Source organism: Calonectris borealis, chromosome 25 (assembly GCF_964195595.1).
Source record: "Calonectris borealis chromosome 25, bCalBor7.hap1.2, whole genome shotgun sequence".
In the NCBI taxonomy this organism is placed as follows: domain Eukaryota; kingdom Metazoa; phylum Chordata; class Aves; order Procellariiformes; family Procellariidae; genus Calonectris; species Calonectris borealis.
Window position 1 is genome coordinate 3,404,443 of NC_134336.1, and position 19,329 is coordinate 3,423,771.

A 19,329-nucleotide genomic window follows, 5' to 3' on the forward strand; every position below is an offset into this window, starting at 1 on the left:
CGCACGGGCAGCGAGCCGGGGCCAAGCTCGATGCGGTGCCATGGAAGGGGCTGGAGGCAGTAAGCGATGGGGATGCAGGTGCTGGGATGCTGCCCGTGTACCTCTCGCTGCCAGAAGCGAGGATTCGGGCTGCACTGGCTGCCATCACCCCTGCGCTCCTCCCGGGAGGTGTCCCCTGGGACCGGCGTCACCAACTCCGCCTGGCACCCAGCCCTGCCGCTGGCCGGGGACAGGAGCCCACCCCAGCGCCGTGCCAAAGCACCAGTGTCCAGGTGAGGGGACTCCTCCAAGGACAGGCAGCGCCCCGGGGACGATGCCCCATCAGCGAGGGCACGGGTCTCTCCCAGCTCAAGTTCTCCAGCTGCGATGCTCAGCTGGGCCAGGGGGCCGAGGGCTTTAATTGATGGCGAGCCAAGCCACGCCAGGCCTGTACTGTTTTCTAATCCCAGTGTAATTAATGACCTTATCTTTGGCCAAAGCCATTTAGATTAAGTGGCTGGTGTGATGGGCTCGGCGGCTCCGGCTGCACAGATGGAAGAGCTGCGTTTGTCTGGGGATTAGCGGCGGGCAGATGGAGCGAAGTGCCATTCCCCATCCCCAGACCTCGGCACTGACAGCGGCCTGAAACCTGAGACCACAACAACTTTCTCAGCGAGTCCTGGCTGGGACTGGAGAGCCATTTCACGTTGTTTGTCCCTTCCGCAGGAGGCCAGGGAGCGGGCAGGGCCCAGAGCAAGAGGAGCAGGAGCTGAACGTGTCGGCGCCAGGAACTGGTGCGACCCTTGCGAGGAGCTCAATCCCAGTCCCTGCCTTAAGTCCTTTGAACAACAGAGGTACAACAGACACCAGCTTCTCCCTGAGAGCAGATCATCGCCCAGATGCCTGCCCTGGCTCTGCATAAATAAAAACCTGTGTCCTCATCGACAGCCCCTACCTCTCCGAGAAAGCAAACTCACCTGCTTCTTGCTGCTGGCAGGACCAGGGTGTGCTTCCACCCTCCATTTCCCGGTCCAGCCACAGCATGAACAAGCAAGTATGACAGACCCCCCTTCTCCTGGGACACCTGGGAGCTGCCACCCTCTAAACAAGGCACTGCAGCGGGCGGCACGGAGCAGGGGGAAGGCCTGGGAGACCCTGCCCGACAGTGGCTGCAGTGCCTGTTACGAGCAGGCTCTGGAACAGAACAGGCAGACTAGCGGCTATTGTGGTAGAGGAATAACATTTCTCTGTGGGGATAACAAAGTTCATATTAAACCGCTTAAGGATATTAAATCCATTTCTAACAGTACGGTCATCTGACTGCACTCAGGAGACAGAGCAGGTAATCTCACCCCTCATTCACAGAGCTGCCCCGACGATTCCAGCCTGGCCTTGGGAGATGACACAACATGTCCGTACCATCTATCAGAAGACCATGCTCAGCACATCAGCGGCGAATGGGGCTCTACACCTGCACCTCGTCCATCCGAGCTAGGAGAACACGGTTCCACGCCATGACCCCTTGGCCGTGTGCTCCAGCGCTGGGCTGAGCCCATATCCACATACGCTTGAGTCAGCGTGGATGGCAAACAAGTCTGGGCTCGAGAAGAGGTTCAGCTGGCGCTGCAGACAGACCCAGCAACACAAACGCGGTGCCCAGCATTTCAAAGCTGATGCCCAGCTCTGCCCAATGCTGGCAGAGAAAAGCCAACCCAAATTCCCAGCTCTTCCTTGCGTATTCCCTTCAGTCCGAGCTCCCAAGCCACCCCACACCCCTATCAAACGGCCCAAGGCAGCCACCCCATGGAGCATTACAGAAATAATTCAATGCTGAGGAACACAAACTGGAGGTTTAATCTAATTCCCACCAGAGCAGGCACCTCCAGAGCCTGTGATGGCAGATCTGCCCACGCAGCCCTTCCCCTCGCAGGCTGAGCCCCGAGAGATGGCTCTTGCCACGTGGTGTATCGCAAGCAGCTGAAGGAAAAAATTGTGCTCTACCACCCCAAAATCCTCCCAAGAGGAACCGTCTTGATTGCATTTGCCAGGAGAATCCCAAATGCCCTGGAAAAGGCCCTCCCGGTTTCACCCAGAGCGGCACGCCGGGAAGCGCGGCGGTGCAGATGGTGCTCGCATCCTCCAGGAACGACGCTGCGGAGACCAACTGCCTCGCGGACGCGGCACAAAGAATTTGCTGCTCAGCAACTCAAGATTCAAATGCGGGGCCAGTTCCCACTGCCAAACCACAGTGTAAACCCCCAGGAATTCAGCTTTAACTAGGACAGACTCATCTGTTGCAAACTTGATGAGATCATTTCCAAGTTCCTGTTTAACAGGTGCCAGCTCCTTCTGCACCTGCTATGTGCAGAGGGATCAGCTGCCTCCGCCAAGCTCAGCACATCTGCTCAGCTCCCCCAGAAGCTGCAGAAAAGGTGACTGGAAGAAGGAACCAGGCCTGGACGTCCTGCCTGTGCCCAGAGCAGGGAACCTGGGCCAGGTGGGAACAGAGAGCATGAAAACTGCGCTCGTTAATAGGGAGGGGAACCCACAATAATCTTGCAACTTTATTTCCATATAAAAGAAAAAAAAATATCCTCTCCACAATAAAGGCAGTAAGAGCTCACTCAGCTCTGGAGCTGCACTCCTGGCCAAGCTGGAGGAGTGCAGGGTATTTCTGTCTCTGAGAACGACACGTTCGCATGCCGGCAGGATCGGCTCAACCATTCCAAGGATAATGCTGCGTCTCTGGCAGGAATTAACGCTTGGCATGGGAGGATGCTCCTAGCAGCCTTGCCCCGGGGCCCAGCCCTTTCCAGGCAGGGCTGGGGAAGCATGGGAACACGGCGCGATGAGGCCACATGAAGAGGATCCGATGCAGCCGACGGCCTTTGGCCGCCACTTACACACCTGCCTCATCCCAAAAAAAAATGACTCAGCTCGTTGGGTTCAAGGCCACCCAGGACTAAGTCGCTTCCTCGCCGCACAGGTGGAAGCGCGGCTGCTCCCCTGCGCCTGCTGGTTTGCAGGCCTACGGCAAAGGCAAGCTGCTGTCCTCCCCCGAGGTCTCTGCCCTCCCACTGTCCCCCTCAGTCTCTGCAGCACGGCTGGCGGCCTCCAGCTTCCTCCTCTTCTTCAGATGGTGCAGGTGGGATTTGGATCGTGTGTGAGCTGGAGGAAGAGGCAAACAGAGCATTTAACTCCAGGGAACCTGGAGAAGGAAACATCTGACCCCATCCCCTTGTGCAGGGCCGAGTGCCCTCCCTTCCCTTCCCACCCTCCCGCACAATTCATTCTCCCAGAAAAGTGAACTCCCAAGCCCTGCCCTGGCCGGTTTTCAGGGCACTTCTAGGCCAAACTATTGGGGCTCAGAGGGGGGACAACCCTTCCAAGCCTTCTTCTGACCGCAGGAAGGACCGGGAGAGGGAAAAAACCTGGCTCTGTATATGCAGAAGACTCCAGATTGTCAGGATTCAACTCTCCCAGCAAGTCTGCTCCCAACCGAGACACAAAGCCAGGAGGACGGGAGAAGGGCAAGTGTTACCACCGAGGCGGCGCATTGCGGGATGCAGACGAGGTTGTGCAACCATCCGCCACCCCGTGGAGCGCTGCCAGGATCATTTGTAAGCCTAGATGCCTGCACCACAGCACTGGGGATATCCTGTACATCTAGAGTGGATAGGGATGGAGCCTGGAGCATAATTATGCTTTTGCATAACTCCAGGGCAAGGCCCCCAGCTACGGGAGCACTTCAGCAGGAGTCGGACGGGAGCAGAGGCATAGTCCCAAGGATGCAACTCGTACTGACACAGCAGGGCTGCATTTCTGTTTGAAATCACATAGTTAAGGACAGTAAAACCTCCTGTATCAGTGGTATTATCTAAGTAGAAAGCACTTTGTCTAACCAGACCAATGTACCATCTTAGCAAGGCGGTTTTGCTATTTCCAAGAGATCAGAGCAGCAATTAAAGCAGCAAACTTTTCAAGCAGGGCCGTAATTAAACAAGGGTATGTGCTCACTGAATCAAGGCCCTCAGGTGTTTTCCAGTCATCCTTTTCTGCCAAAGGACAAAATTACATGCAAAGCTGCTGCTTTATCACAGTGCTGTAGGGTCACCCTCAGCTTGAAATTAAGTCTCACCTCTTACAATTTGTCGAAAGCAACACCAAAGCGTAGAGTGGCTGGAAGAAGCACTGATTTCTGCTGCTGTCTGGGGAGGTGTGCTCTTCTAAGTCCATACAAATTGTAAAATTAGATAAAATTTTTAAATCTTCCAGAGCCAGTGGGGTACTGGGAAGCAGTTCCCAGAACTATCTGTAACTTGACTTAAGAAAACAGACCAGATTGCAGATCGACTCAGCTCCCACTACTGTTTTCACTTCCCTTTGAGCTTTTACTTTTGCAGTTACAAGTAACGCCCAGGTTTTGGACCATTTTTCTCCCACCATCTGGGGATTTGAGCCAAATTCAGCTGGATGCAGAAAACAACAGCTGGTCTTGGTTGAGAAAGGTATTGTCACATCTATCAGAATTTGGGCTGACAGCCCTAGAGGACACGTAGTTGCAGCTGTAGTGTTTGGGGGGATCTCGAGGAGTTCCCACTCAGTCATAAAACTTGCTGGACCTGGAAGGATGGCACGGACCCTGAAAACTTTCAGAGTCCTCTAGTTCTGGAGTAGGTTGAGCTCCTTCAAAGTGCCTCCAAGCTGAGAGAGCCGAGACTGGCTAAAATAACAATTACACTTACAAACTGATCTCACTACAACGAGCTTCCTATTCTGAGCCAACCTCCACCTTTGCTTTCAGCAGTTCCCTGGAGCAATAGGAATAAGCGACTCGTTCAAATCTGACAACCAACAACCTGGGAAATTTCTCTTTGCATTGTGTCTGCATATACTGCATTTGGGCAACACGTGGAGATTCACCAGTTTCATTTCTGCAGCCAGTTTCTCCACTACTTTTTGTTTCTGATTCTCAGCATGAGCCTCACAGCACAGATAAATTCACTGAGTTAATCTGATTCCAACTGAGCTCTTTTAAAGTAAGTCTATTGAAAATAGAAAATCCCTTTCTATTGCCATTACAGCTAGGAATACTTTTTTTAAAAAAAACCCACACAAATAGGAGATATTGGAGGAAAACTGAACTATTAAAAACATGAAGAAACTTTCATTTTACACAACCAAATTTTGGAAGAAACAAATTTGTTCTGTGCTTTTTGACAAAGTATCTAAAGTGCTGAAAAGGACCAGCAGCCCTGACTAAACACAGACAGCTCTGAGGTTTGATGCTATGTATAGATCCCCACGTCTGGCGTGACGGCAGAGAGCGGCAGTGTTTACTGGGTGCCGGGGAAGGGGGGGAAGCCCGACAGATGGCTGCTGTGGCACAGCTCCTGCACCCCCTCCGGGCTTGCAAATGGCTGCTTTCATACATGGGCTGTAAACAATCCTTGAAAGCCCAAGATCATGTGCTGAGGGTCATCCGGCCAAGCAGAGACAGCCAAGGAAGCTGCTCTGCCCCGGAGAACTGCCTCGCTCCATCCCTCCGCATAACAGCGCTCGCTGTGCCCCCTCCCCAGCCCCCTCCTCTCCCGGATCCTACCTGCCCACTCCCTGTCCCCGATGATGACTCTGTCGCACAGCTCACACAGGCGATGACTGCGTTTGTTCTCATTTATATCGTACTCCATCTTCACAGGCTCTGCTGGGGGCTCACGTCCCTGTAGATTAAATAATGCCTCAAACCGGTTTCTACTATGAAAATTTGCTTGGCTGTGTTCACTTTGGTAGAGTTTGGGCTCTGAACTTGCCATACCCAGACACCAAGGTTAGCAGGACAGATACTGCAGTTTTACCTTGCAAGACAAGAGGAATACTGGGCATTAGGGGAAATTTTCAGCTTAGACAACAACCCTCTGCCACTGAGAGGAAAGCCCAAGGCTGGACATGCACACAGACAGCCCTGCTCATGGGAGAGACTAAGTGCCAAGTTATGGGACCTGGAGACTACCAAGAAGTTGGCTTCTCAGCCACGGCTCACGTGTTAACTGCAGTTACCCGGTACCTGGATGAAGCTCTCCACAATCTCCAGAGCAGGTTTCAGCACATCCTCCTCCCACCGCAGGAGATCAGACACCTCCAAGCCATACACCGGGGGCACGTTGGGCCCGGGACCTACGGAGACACAGAAAGGTAGGTCATCGCCAGAACCTCCCCAGCATCATGTCCCAGCACCCACGGAGCAGATCCCAGGGGGGGATCTGCTCTTTCCTATCTAGCTGTCCTTTAGCATTCAGAAGCAAATGGCACCAGCCTTTCCAGAGCCAAAATTACCAGAGACCTCAGCTTGGGCGGCACCACCCTCAAGAGCAAGAACACCTAAGACCTCAAGCATCTTCATGGTTGTCTGCCTTCAGGACAGCATTACAAAATCCAAGCACACCAACAGCCCATCATAACAGCAAACACTTCATCACGGCCGTGGTCCACAGGAGGCCGCAGAAGATCAAAGGCTAGATCCAGGCACAAAGCCATCACACAAAGCTTACAAGGAGATGCAGGCATGGAGCCTGGATGAGGAATCTGCGGGTGCAGGTTCCCACTCAGAGCTGTAATTGCTTGTGCGGCTGCAGGGGCCAACGCTCCCGGCTCACAGTAGCAAGCCACGGTGGGAGATGCTTTATTAATGCTTCGACTTGACAAGGCAGAGTTTCAAAGCCACCCCTTCGGCCTCCCCCAGCCCGGTGTGAGGGCATGGGGTGCGTGCTGCAGCCCGGCCAGGGTCAGACAGCTGCAACCACAGAGCACCCACTCCAGCGACGTCGCTGCCCTGCCGCCGCTCACCTGCGCGCAGACATCGGGCACACGGCCCCGCTCGGACAAAGCCATCAAAAGCTGCCGCGTGCCAGTCTCCAGCAGGTGCTGCTTTTTATTGCCGTAACCACAAACAAGGTCCCGCCAGGGCTGATCTGCAGCACACCTGCCACCAGAAAGGTGAGCCACAGCCACCAAGCACATGGCTCCAGGAGAGCTCTTGCACCCCGTTCAAAGCCCATCTTTTGACTCGAGTTTCTCCCTGCCTTTTTTTTTTGTTTTTTTTTTTTTTAATTGTTGTTTTGCCCCTACCAAGCACCTTTCAACAAGTGCCCGGCTCCCAGCTGCTGCTGCTGGCCCTGCTCCAAGGCTGGGGCTGGGATGGGGAAGTCCTGCTGGCTCCTTGCCACCGCAGCGAGCATGGCCCAGGCGAAGAGCAGCCAATGGGCTCCTGCTCTTAATCTGGAGGGCAGCTGTCAACTGGGCTTTTCGCCCTGCACAACGAGCATGTGTGGGCGCGTGGGGAGAGGGACAGTGCTGGGCACCCCCTCCCCGCGCCCCTCGGGAGCCGTCGGCAGGATAGGCTGCAGGGATGCTGCAGCCATCACCACCTACTGCTGCCCGCCACGGGGCCCAGCCTTTGCTTGCTTTGCTCTGTTGGGTATTAGCCGTCCTGGTGGCACTTCTGTTGGGAGGGGAAGGTCCTCCCTCGACAGGCAGCCAGGGGGACAGGGGAAGCAGTGAGAAGGAGCTGCCTTCCTCAGGGTCCGGGCAGGCGGGCTGTGGGCAAGATAAACATGGAAGTGCTGGGTGGGCTGTCTCAGGAGGCCGAGCGGCTGCTCTCCTTCCCACACGTTCAGGTTGCAATCAGGGCAGTGCCTGGTGGGTGGATCCTGGAGGGATCTGGCCGGCAGCAGACACCTGCAGAGCCAGGGCAGCCTGGGCCAGCCAGAAGAATCCAGGCAGGAGCATCTGATCTCTGCTGGACTCACGTTCAACACACGCTGCCCCAAAGCAGAGGAGCCAGCACTCTCCTCTCTTGAGCTGGGATGGGCCAAGGAGGGATGAGAAGAGATGCGAGAACAGGGATGGCGAGGCAGGGCAGGAACAGAGGACTTACGTCTCAGGAAGCGGTTTCGGACCCACTTGTTCTGCCTCCGGGCGTACCTCTTGGTCACCTGTTTCAGGGCCTGGATCCCTTTGAAACAGAGGGAATAAAAAATAAAAACAAAGGTCAGCGCAACGCTGCAAGCTGAGCTCAGAGCAGAGCGAGAAGAGGCTGTCAGCTCCGGTGCGAGCAAACCACACAAGGCTGGATGGGACCATGCTCACTCAAGGGAAGTACTTCTACTGTCCGTCTGGAGGTCTCCGAGCCAGCAGTGAGAAGTGGCCATCACAGCAAAGCAGCCAAGCTTTGCCAGACAGAGTGTAGGGGCAGCGGCAGTGCAGAAGGGCTGGACAAGGTGTCCCACATGCCCTTGAATGAACACTGGGTGGAAAGGGCCCAAAACCTCAGCCCTGAAGCTTTTAGCAGGTAGGACACTCCGTTCAGGGGCTGCACTGCTCTCATAACACCTAATTCCATACTTCTCTGAGCAAACAGAGCCCAGGACTCCTTGTCCTACCCGCAGTGGGCCCACGGGATGGTTTACACTGTACAACCTTTCAATATTTAGCCCCAGACTTATCATATCCCTCCGCAATCGTCTCCTGAGCAGACACAACAAGACCCTTCTGCACCAGACTTGTTTTCAAGCCTTTTATCATTTCTGTGGTTTCCTCAGCCTCCATCTCCACTTCGCACTGAACCCTCCTCAGCACAGACCGACTCTGCCTGGGACCTCCACTGTGCTGAGGAGCAGAGCAGCTCTCTCCTCTAACAACAGCGCATCAGTCCAGACGCTCCAGAATGACACATGCCATCGAAGAGCGCATCACTACTGACTCGTGCTGTGATCTGCTAGATCCCCAGACCCCTTCCCACCATCCTGCTGCTGAACCAGACGCTGAGTTCTGCTTCATTCCTTCTTTCTAGCACTGTTCTCCACAGCATTCACATCCCAGCTGGGATCCCATCACCCAGGTCACTGGTGGACCAGATCCAGATCCCAAGTCACGCTGTGCCCAGTATATCTTGCAAGGAGGCCTGAGGGAAGGGAGGGAGGAATTGCCCTGGGTGCGCTCAGAGATGCTCTCCCGAGCACTGAAAAAGGAGTCCCTGCACCCCTGGGCTGGCAGAAGTGGAAAATGCAGAGAGAAAGGAGCAGCTCAACCCCAACAAGACCTGCCCCAAGGTTTGAGCTTGGTTCAGACCATTACACAATAAACATGGAGCTGTGTGGGGCTGAGGGACATAGGACATGCAGGGTGCTCCTCTCACCTTTTTGCAGCAGCAGAGCACTGGTCTCGGGTGAGCAATTCCCCTCACTGACAAGGTACTCGTGGAACTCCTTGAAGCCGATGGACTGGAAGATGCCGTGCTGGTAATCCTGCCTGGAGAAGACAAGAGACAGGGGTCAAAGCAGCCTCCTTCAGAACAGTGGGAGACCTCAACCCTCTCCATGATAGCTCAGATCTCTGCATCTCACCCTGCAGGACCCCCACAGGTGACACAAGCCCACGGTGTCGGGGGACAAGCCAAGCCAGGCACACACAGGAACGCAGACCAATGCCTTCAGTGACAGTCCATGTCAGCCTTGCGGTGTGAACACTCAGGCAGCACCAAGTAATTTTTACTGAGGGGAAATGTCACCGCTTGGCAGTTATGGTCCAGGCAAAATTAATTCAATGCTGAGACCCGCAGGGACTCTGCTGTTTGACCAACCTGGTCTAAGGGTTCTGGCAGGGAAGACCAGGAAGCGCTGGAGGATCTGGCTGATTCAGATCTCTCCGCTGATGGTGCCCCCGCAGAGGCAGGCACCCGTCCCGTCTGCTGGCCCTGCTGCAGGAGCAGGCGCTGCCAGGAGAGGGCTGGGAGCAGCGATACGTTGGAGCTGCTGCCAGGAGAGTCGGTCCGGGCCCTGCGTGGGTCTGGCAGGTGGGACCGGGAGCAGAAAGGGAGCTGGCTTCTCACCCACCGGTTCTCAGCCACCTTCTCTTGGTTGTAGCGTCGGTGGAAGTCCCGCAGCTCCTCCAGCAGTCCCGCAGCCAGCATGTCATCCACCCGCTTCTCCAGCCGCTGGTCCAGAGCTGGGAGGAAGAGGGCAAGACACACTCAGCCGCTTGGAGCCGTGCCCTCAGGAGGCCCACCACTGGACAACGTGCTAGGACTCGCTTCGGCACTGCCAGCCTCCCGATCCACCTGAGGAAGGCAGAGCCCAGCAGGTGAGGGCAGCGAGTCCTCCGTCACGCCCACTGATGCCAAAAGAATTGCTGCCTTGTTCAGGGAGGAGGCTGGGGCAGGAGCAGGGAGCCAGCCCTAACCCCGCATGGCTGTGCTCAGCCAGCCAGGAGCTGTGCAAAGCCCACTCTCACCTGCCTGGTCTGCATGGAGCCACAAGATGCAGGAATGTGGGTATTTCAGGGGCCCCCCTAAGGGTCCCCCACCTTCCTCCTCCTGCTGCTGGTGCAAGATTTCACTATGGGGGATCCCTGTCTCTTCAAACACTTGGAGGCTCCTGTAAGCAGAGACAGACAGAGCTCAGAGGCTGGGTGAGGATGAGCTTCTGCATTTCCCCAGAAGCCCTGGGGGCTCCAGCAAAGGGAACCGCAGACACTTGCTGCGATCCAACCCTCTCATGTGGGGGGAAGGCAGGTTTCTGCCCCCTCCCGTGCCCGGCATCCCGAGCACACCCAGGTCCTGGGGGTACAGTGCAGTGCAGAGCACAGCGATGGCACCCAAGGAGCCCAGAGCACAGCCACCCACTCCTGCCTGGCAGCGGGACAAGCCCTGCAGGGGACGGGGTTCTGGCTCCAGCCCTGCCCTTTCCAGCCAGGCAGGGCTGCAGGGAAGGGGCCAGCGTTGCCGGTGCTGCGAAGCATTACCGCCAGCTCAGCTCAGCCCAGCCAGGGAGGTGGAGGAAGCTGCGCGGGGTGCCCAACCCTCTGTCCCCCTGCACCGTGCGAATGGGGTGGGCGGTGTTCTGCTCCCCCCGGGCCAGGGCTCGGCTGGGATGGGTCCGCCAAAGCAGCAAGCCTGGTCTTGCTGCCGTGCTGTTCCCACAGAGCTCAGGTATGTTACTCAGCCAGCACAGCAGCTTGCTCCTTAAATAGCTCCAGATAAACCCTGCTGCTGGGGCACCGCAGCGGGAGCAGCCCCGGTGCACACAAGCCAGGAGCAATGCGCTGTCCTGGACCCCAAAGGCAGTTCAGGCTGGGGGCTGCGTGGCCCAAGGTCTCAGATCCCAGAGAGCTCCCCAACACCAGTGCTCCAAGGTCCTCAAGCACCTTGCTAAGGGGTTAAGAGCACCCTAACCTGGGTTGGGAAAGCCCATCCTGCCGTGTTCCCAGGCACACGACTCCCTCGGGAAGGGGTGCTGGGCCCTGGCACCCCTGCCCCTGGCACGCCAAGCTCACCTGGCCACTTTGCGCTTGTCGTGGGGGTGCAGCTTGGCCGCCATCTCTGGGTCCACTTGGCTCAGGCGGCGATAGAGCTCAACGCCGTCCAGCTGCTCCAGCTCCACTTTCCTGTCAGTGACCAGCCCGGGGGCCGCGCTGGCCTTCTCCTGTGGGGCACAAGGCAGCCCTGAGTCAAGCCACTCATCCATGTGCAAGGCCAGCACAAGCAAGACGATCCTCCAGACCCGCCGGGTGAACGAGGGGCTTTTGGTTCTCCTTGCCCCACTCTAGCAGGGGGAGCACCGTGCCCGGTTGCAGGAAGCCTGCCCTCAACATGGGGCTCACCCTTTCCCGGAGGGATACGCAGCCCCTCAACGGTACCTTGGTGTTGATAAGGACCTTCCAGAGCAGGGACTCGATGTAGTAGTTGGTTCCTCCCACAACAATCGGGATTTTGTCTCGGGCAAAAATATCTTCAATGTGCCACAGTCAGGGAGCATAAGCAGAGATGCACGGCAGGGAGGGAGGGCTGTGGGGAGCAGCAGCCTGGGGCCCAGACCCCACTCTCCCAGCCCCAAGGAGCCAGTGAGGCTGCAGGTCAGGGTTATAGGTGTCCCTCCTCCCTCACTATCCTCTGCTATCTGTGCCAGGTACCACCAAAACTCAGGGACACCCAGGGACTGCCAGGGAGGGCAATACCCAGCTCAGCACTGTTGCGGTGCAGCAGAGATCTTCCCCAACCAGCCCAGGGGAGGGGCTGCCCTGAGCATTAGCTGGGTAAAAGAAGCTCCAAGCCCCCCTCGCCAGCAGTATCCTCTGAAAACCGGAGTTAGCTGCAATGTGGAGAGCCCAAGGCTGATGCAAACACTGATCTCTCTTGCAGGCCTGGCTGTGGACAGGGGAAGTCCGAATCTGCTTGGGCAGGCAGGCTGCAGCGTGAAAGGATATCAGAGCCACGGCTTTGTCTCTGAAATCCACCACCGTGTAGTTAGAGACAAGAGGATCCACGAAGCTGATCATGTGGTGTCTGCACAGACGCTGCTCCTGGGGAGAAACCTTGTTCGTGATGATGTCCAAGCCCTTGTACACCTGGGGAAGAGAAGAGCCTGTCACTCACCTCTGCGTCCCATGAAACCCCCACCGACCACCGCTCCTTCCCCCACGCAGAGCCGCTGCCTGTCCCCATCGCCCCTCCAAGCCCCCCGCCAGTCTCTGGAGAAGCAGGCAGCGCAAGCCCCATTCAGGCGAGGCAGCAGGAATCTTGCCAATGCCTGCTCCTGCCAGGGCCAAACTGCCTCTCTCTGGTGTTTGTTCCTGCCCACGGGAGACGAACCGTGAGTCCGACCGCTCACGACTGCCTTCCTGGTCTGATATAACCCTGCAGTTAGGGACGGAAAGGCTGATCGAGCGATCAGAGAGCAGGTCAGCGTAACCAACCAAGCCCAGCTCCGAAGCACAGAGCTCCGAAACAACGAGGGCGGCTGCCTCCAAGCTGCCGGCTCCTCATCTGCTGCTGTTGCAGCTAAAGCTCAGGTGTGCCTCTCTCCAAACACCCATCTCCAGCACAGCACCGAGTCTCGCTGGGGACAAGGATCACTGCTTCCCGTTACACACAAAGATCTCTTTGGTTGCAACATGCAACTTCATGGAGCCTCCTAAACACACACAAATGGTTTCAGCTCACGCACACCTTAAAAGCCTGGCGTACTGCCTGCTGCCTGCTCTCACTGAGCTGGTCGGGTACAGAGGGGAGCAAAACACATCAGTGCAGGCCAGTGACCCCAGGGGAAAAGAGGCACTGTCCTGCACCAAGGTGTCCGGAGACAGCAGTGAGAGCAACCAGCAGCATCTCGCTGCTTCGAGGTGCGTCTTCAATCTCGCGTTTGGGACATACAACCTTGAAGAGCTCCGCTGAGAGAAGCTGGCCCTCAGCTAGACAGCTAAAAGCAGAGCAGAAAGAAAAGCCACCCAAACCAACCCCTCTGGAGCATTCTTGGTAAAGAGCCAAGGCAACCTGCGATCCCAGCAGCACGCATCCGAGCCACAGCCCAAATCCACCCTCCAGGCTGCATAAAGCAACAGCCACAGCCCAGCCCGCAGACCCAGGCGGTGCAAGTACTGGAGTTGCCTCAGCTTGGCATCCCAGCCCCACGGCTCGGCCGGGTCCCGTGAGCAGAGCCGTTTTAGATGAGAGCATCTTTCAGCCAGGAGAAGGGAGGAAGGCTCCTCGCCCTGCTCCCCACGGCATGCAAACACAACCCTCCTCAGTGCGAGGTGCCCCTGTGCCCTGGCACTGCCCCGGCCATGCCTGTCAGTGGGCAGACAAACAGGGATCAGAGCGGGGACCCGCACCCCGAGGGTGCTGGCAGCAGGCACGTGGTCACAGCGGGGCACATAAAGCCTTTCTGTCCAGCCCAGCCCTGTGCCATGCCAAGGACTGAGCACCCTCCGTGCCAGGCGGTGGCTAAGGCTCTGCTTCGTGCCGCGGTCGCAGGGAGGATGTTTAGCTCTCAGCACCTCCCCGCTTGGAGCAGTCTCCCAGCTTGGGATAACCTGTCCTGATGGGAGAAGAGACTGAAAATGGTTGTACTCATTTCCTCCTCCATCACCCAGAAACCACCCCAGCCAGAGGGCCAGACTTCCAGAAACAAACTTCCCCTTAATCCCCTCTGAGAAACTGCCAAGCCTCCGGCTGCAGTGCGGCCTCCACCCACTGCCTCCCCCGGTCCCAGACAAAAGGACAAGGTGACACAGAGGTGACCCACGGGCAGAAGGCACGGAGCGGCAGCAAGGGCCGATCAGAGGTTAGTGGAGCAGGGAAGCCCGATCCCTGCCTGGAGCAGTCATGCGAGTTGCTGGGGCGGCTGAACCAGCTGCAGCCCGGCAGACGCTCCCCGTCTTGCTTAACTCTTGCACTTGCCGCTTGGAGGGCGAGGGCCAGCTCCTGCGCCCGGTCCCTCGGGGAGAAAGGCTCGCCTGGGGGCAGGAAGCGACGGGCGAGCGGGAAGGCAACCAAATGCTCTTCCCTTTTGCCCTGCAGAAACCCAGCTGGCTCCAGGGGACGGCAAGCAGACAGGAGGAGAGGCCCAAGAGGCAGCTCTCTGCCAACACGCCCCGTGGCTGGCTTCAGCCTATTGATCCCCTTCCACGACCCAGCCCGGGCTGCGCAGCGCCGTTCAACGCAGGTCTCCAGTCGGCACCGAAAGCCTTTGAACTCGGTGCGCTTTGGCTCAGTGCCTTCTCTCCTCCGGCAAGGGCCAGTCCAGCCCTCCAGCTCCTCCGACTCCCACTCGTCTGCCTGAAATCACAGTCAATACAGAGGGCTGACGGGGAGGCTCGGAGGCGGCCGGGAGCTCCCAGTGCCCTGCGCAGGCAGAGCCGGGATTTACAGTTCAGGCTCCAATCCCCCAAGGTTCTCCTGGGGATTAAACACCGAGAGCCTCCCCGAATATCTGGCAACAAGAGGAGGAGGAAGGCAGTGTCAGTGTGTGGGCTGGGAGGAAACAAAGACGGCCTTTTACACACACCCAGCAAAGCCCAGAGAAGGTTTCCACCAGCTGGCTGTCGGCGGGGCCTCGCACCGAGACGTCCTCCCGACACTCATTTCTATTTTCAGCAAGCGGCTCAGATAAGCCTTTGTTGCTTTCTAAGGCCCCAAAACAGATTAGTGGCAGCCTGGAGCAGCAGGCCTCCGAGACATCGAATACAAGCCGGGGACTAAAGATGCTTAGCCTTGACGGCATCCTCCCACCTCTGCCGCTGAAACCCCCGGGCAGGTCAGCCCCACAGCTCACAGCACTTCGTTGGAAGGTCAGCGCCGTCTCCCCTTTTAAAGAGTCGGGGGGGGAAACTGAGGCAGGAGACACAAACACCAGCGATCCTCAGGAAACGGTGCCTGTGAGGACCCTCAGCCCACAGCCTGGGAAGGCTGGGCTCTCCCAAATCCTCGCTCTGCCACCAGTTTCATGCACAATCCCAAACTCTGTCCCTTTGTCCCCATCTGCACTGGAGGGAGAAAGGCACTGTCCTTGCCCTGAGGGCAGGGAGCACGGTATTGAAGGTGACATGACGGCTGTGCAGCACGGGGACCCCAGACACATCCAAGCCACCTACAGCCGGGAAAAGTGTGAAGATTTCACAAGGGCCAAGGGATCTCCCAGCTGGAGAGGGGCATGGAGGACCCAAACCAAGCTAGGGTGCAAGGAGAGGACAATTCACTCCCCTCTCTGATCCCTGCCACGAGAAGGATGTCAGCAAAGGCTCTTAAGATGTCCTGACTTGACACGCTAACTGGCAAATGTACCCGCTGTGCTACAACAGCCTCCGGAGGACTGCACGCCACTTTGAAGCTTGAAATCCAGAAGGGACGGTGGGATCGGACGCAGACGGGGCCCTCCAGCAAGTTGGCACTGGGATCGCTGCGCACTCACTGCTCAGCCAGGAAGGAAGAAGCGGGACTGGCTTCACCCTGCCTGGCTTCCCCAGGGAATGACTTACTCCTAAAGGAAACACACTGGGATGACAAACAGCAACAGAAAGGACAAAAAGAAAGATTAAGAGGCCATCAGATTAACCAGAGCTCCTGAGCTGCACGCAGGCAGCAGCTAAGTCTGTAATTTAACCACAGAGACCTAAGGCCATGACGAAAACGCCCTGGAGATAGAGGGGTGCCTGTGTGCGGGAACAGGTGGGCTCGGGGCTCCCCGGCCCCTTCCCGAGCCTGGCTCCAGCTCCAGCAGCTGCCCAAAACACTGCCAGCATTTGTCAGAGCTCCACGGAGCCCGCACGGGGCGCAGCGATGAATGGACAGAGGGGGCTGAGGGCGACACGGTTGCTGGCAGCTGTCAGTCGAGAATGAGCAATGGGATTTTTAAAACCCAGCAACTCTTCTGCAAGGACACCAGAGCCAGCTCTGCGTGGCAGAGGGATATGCACTGGGGAGACAATATTCCACGGGAACAAAGCCAGCAAGAAAGCAGACCCAGTTGGCTGGCTGCGGCTGCCTAAGCGGGGCACGGGGGTTAGTGGAGCGTGGTGGGGGAGGCGCAGACGCGAGCTGCTCAAGGCTGTGCCTTCAGGCGGCCGGGGCCGTGGAGAGGCAGGGCTCCCCCGCCTCGCCGCCCCGAGAGGCCACGCAGAAAGCATGCTGCATTACGGGATAAAAGTAGCAGAGCTGCTCGGCTCTCGCTCCACAGTCACGCTAGAATGAGATTAAAAGGAAAGGAGGACAAGAGCCACTCGAGCCGGGATGCCATTGGGCGCCTGCAGCCAGAATCCCCCCAGCGCCTGCATTCCCATAGTGGGACCTGAAACAACCAGAGCACAAAATACACGCTTCAAAACATCCACCAGCGTGAAATGCGAATCCGCAGCACGCCAGTCGGCTCCAGCCACGTCTGCAGAGCTCGGGATGCAGCAGGAGCCTCGTGTTCGCAGGATCGCTGAAGTCAACAGCCCTCTCCCTGATATTAAACCCGCTGTACGCTGGGCTGGCGGTCACTGCAAGGTCTGAGAATCTCAGCGTTCACAGTACACAAACGGGCACGAATAACCAAACAAAAGCTCTAGGGCTTGTTCAGATCAGGAAGGTCAGTACTAGTAAAACCGCACCGGCCGAGCTCTGCTCAGAGACATTTCTGACGCGGACGCTACAGCAGAGTAACTCCCCTCGGAAACTTAACGGCAGCTGACTAAAAGCCGCCCCAGCCCAGAGAGGGTCTGCGGAGAAAACCAGCCCACAGGCAGTCCCACCCCGGGCTCGAGGAGAGCGAGATGGACGCGCCAGTCCTTCGTTAGGGAGCACGTGTTAAGGGCTCACAACACCGGCAATGCCTGGTGGTTCACGACGGCCAGGAGGGCAGCTGCCCGCAATCAGGCAGCGCTGGATAAAGCTTCCACGTCTCACGTGAACATTTTGCCCCTGCAGGATTTTGTCAATTCAGCTCAGACCTCAAACACTCTTTCTTCAAGAGCTTATGGAAAACATTCCATAAAATTAAAGCTTTCCAATTGCTGACTCCAAATTCAGGAGAGGGAGTTTTTAAATTTAGCTCTCTAGGATACAAACAGTGACCAGCACCAGCAGCCTGCTGCAGGAAACCAGGAGGTGGCCGCGGGACAGCGAGAGTCGATCTCTGAGCAGCACAAAGGGCAAAGGGCGTTGTTGGCAGAAAACACCTTTTTAAAAAGCATAGTAAATACGTTAAACATCAAACTTGATGGAAAGTTGAGGCGTTATAGAAAGAGAACAGTGAAAGTGTTGATAAGGAAAGAAAACATTTTGCCAAACAATAACAAAATCCCCGCGGTGGCTGAAATCTACATCTTGTGACAAAGCTCTTGTAGCTGAACACAATTAGGACCAAAAAAACGAGGCTCGGTTCCTCGGTGTTTACTGACCCTGACTGTACAACCGATATATTCCACGCTGCCACTTGCAATAAGAGACGAGACCACAGACAGCGTCTCTGGCAAGTAGCAAATATCATTTTTCATGCTCTTTCCCGCATCTTGTCGGTGTCCCTTTGCTGGGTGACCGGGGAGGGGAGCGCTCGCCTTCAGCTGCCACCTTAAAGCCTCACTTACGCTACGTCCATAACACAGCCTCCGGGAGCACAGACGGCACCAGCCAGCGCTGCTGCCTCGCCAGGCCTCCCAGCCGGGGCGCGAGGCACGGTGCAGGGACCCAGCGGGTCCCGGTGATGGCGGAGGGGTGCGCGTCTCCCTGCGGGTGAGCGGAGAGCCCGTGGCTTGCCAGTGCTGCAGACCGCGCCGTGCCCCGCGGGTTACAGGAGGGGACATCACCCGGAACGCCCCGAACCCCGGCCCAGCCGCCTGGCCCCTTCCCCAGGGCACCGGGGTCGGCCGGCCCGTGCGCTGGGACCGTACCCAGCGGGCAGGATCCCTCCCCCGGGGCCGCCCCCACAGGCACCCGCCCTGCGGTCCCCGGGGGAGCCCACCCTGCAGCCCCGTGGCCGCTCCGGGCCCCGACCAGGCCCCACTGCCCCCCCCGGTACTAGGCCAGGCCGCCTCCCGACACCCTCAGCCAGGCCCAGGGCCCCGTCGGGGATCCCGGGCCCAGCTCCGGCCTTCTCCGGTCCCCAGGCCCAGCCGCGGCCTCCCGCGGGCCCAGCCGCGGCCCTCCCCGAGCCCCAGGCCGGGCCCCGGCGTCTCCCGGTTGCCGGGCCTATCCCCGGCCTCCCCCGGCCGGCCGCGGCCTCCCCCGAGGCCGGGCCCGGCCGTACCTGCATGGAGTCGGCGCTGACGATCTCTCCGCCGAGGCGCAGCCCGAGCTGCAGCGCCAGCGCCGACTTGCCGGTGCCGGTAGCGCCGAGGATCACCACCAGCGGCCGCGGCGGCGGCGGGGCCCGGCCCAGGCAGAGCGCGGCCGCCGCCATGGCCCGGCCCGGCCCGGCGGCTGCCATGGGGACGGGCGGGCGGGACGGGGGCGGGCCGGGGCCGGGGCCGGGGCCGGGGCCACCCGCGGAGAGGCCGGGGCCGGGCCCTGTGCCCCGTGTCGCTCTGCCCGGCGGGGTTCCCGGCCCCGGCCCGGGTCCCTCCCCCTTGCCCCCGGTCCCCAACCCCGTCCCCGTCCCCTGCCCCGTGCCCGGTCCCTGCCCTGCCCATCCCCACGCCCCCGGCCCCTTTTCGGGTTCCCCGGGCACCCCCCGCCCTCAGGGCCCCCCGCACCCGGGCCGTGTCCACGAGTGGGGTTCTGCCCCGTGGTACTTTGTTTTTGGGGGGGTAGGATGGGGTGGGAAGGATGCTGTTGCTATAGCAACGGGGCAAGGGGATGAGAAGTGGGGCTGTTGCCATAGCAACAGAGAGGAGCGCGTTGTCGTGGCAACCGCAGCCTCCACGGAGGCTCGTTCCCCCCATCGCCACGGCAACACGGGGAGATGGGGAGCGGGCGACTGTCTCCGTGGCAACAGAGGGGAGGGAAGGCAGGGAGACGGTTGCCATGGCGACGGCGGGAGGAGGGTATCTCCGTGGCGCCACTCTCCCTGGCAACACACATCCTTTGCCATAGCAACAGGGAGC

At 58.4% G+C, this 19,329-nt stretch overlaps 1 protein-coding gene across 5 annotated transcripts; it reads right to left on the bottom strand.

Annotated features, from left to right (window-relative positions):
- Positions 1-2,530: 2,530 nt before the first annotated feature.
- Positions 2,531-18,709, bottom strand: TRIT1 (tRNA isopentenyltransferase 1). 5 transcript variants are annotated; one of them, XM_075173347.1, is made up of 11 exons: positions 18,534-18,709; positions 12,236-12,378; positions 11,671-11,767; positions 11,308-11,456; positions 10,267-10,409; positions 9,870-9,981; positions 9,173-9,285; positions 7,913-7,990; positions 6,044-6,153; positions 5,582-5,699; positions 2,531-3,147 (listed from the first exon to the last, which is right to left on the bottom strand). In XM_075173347.1, exons 1-11 carry the CDS (start codon positions 18,684-18,686, stop codon positions 3,008-3,010), a joined length of 1,356 nt encoding a protein of 451 aa, XP_075029448.1. In that variant the 5' UTR covers positions 18,687-18,709; the 3' UTR covers positions 2,531-3,007. The 5 variants fall into 5 exon arrangements, with proteins under 5 accessions (XP_075029448.1, XP_075029447.1, XP_075029449.1 ...); XM_075173346.1 differs by lacking the exon at positions 18,534-18,709 and adding an exon at positions 17,875-18,105; XM_075173348.1 differs by lacking the exon at positions 18,534-18,709 and adding an exon at positions 17,689-17,799.
- Positions 18,710-19,329: the final 620 nt, after the last annotated feature.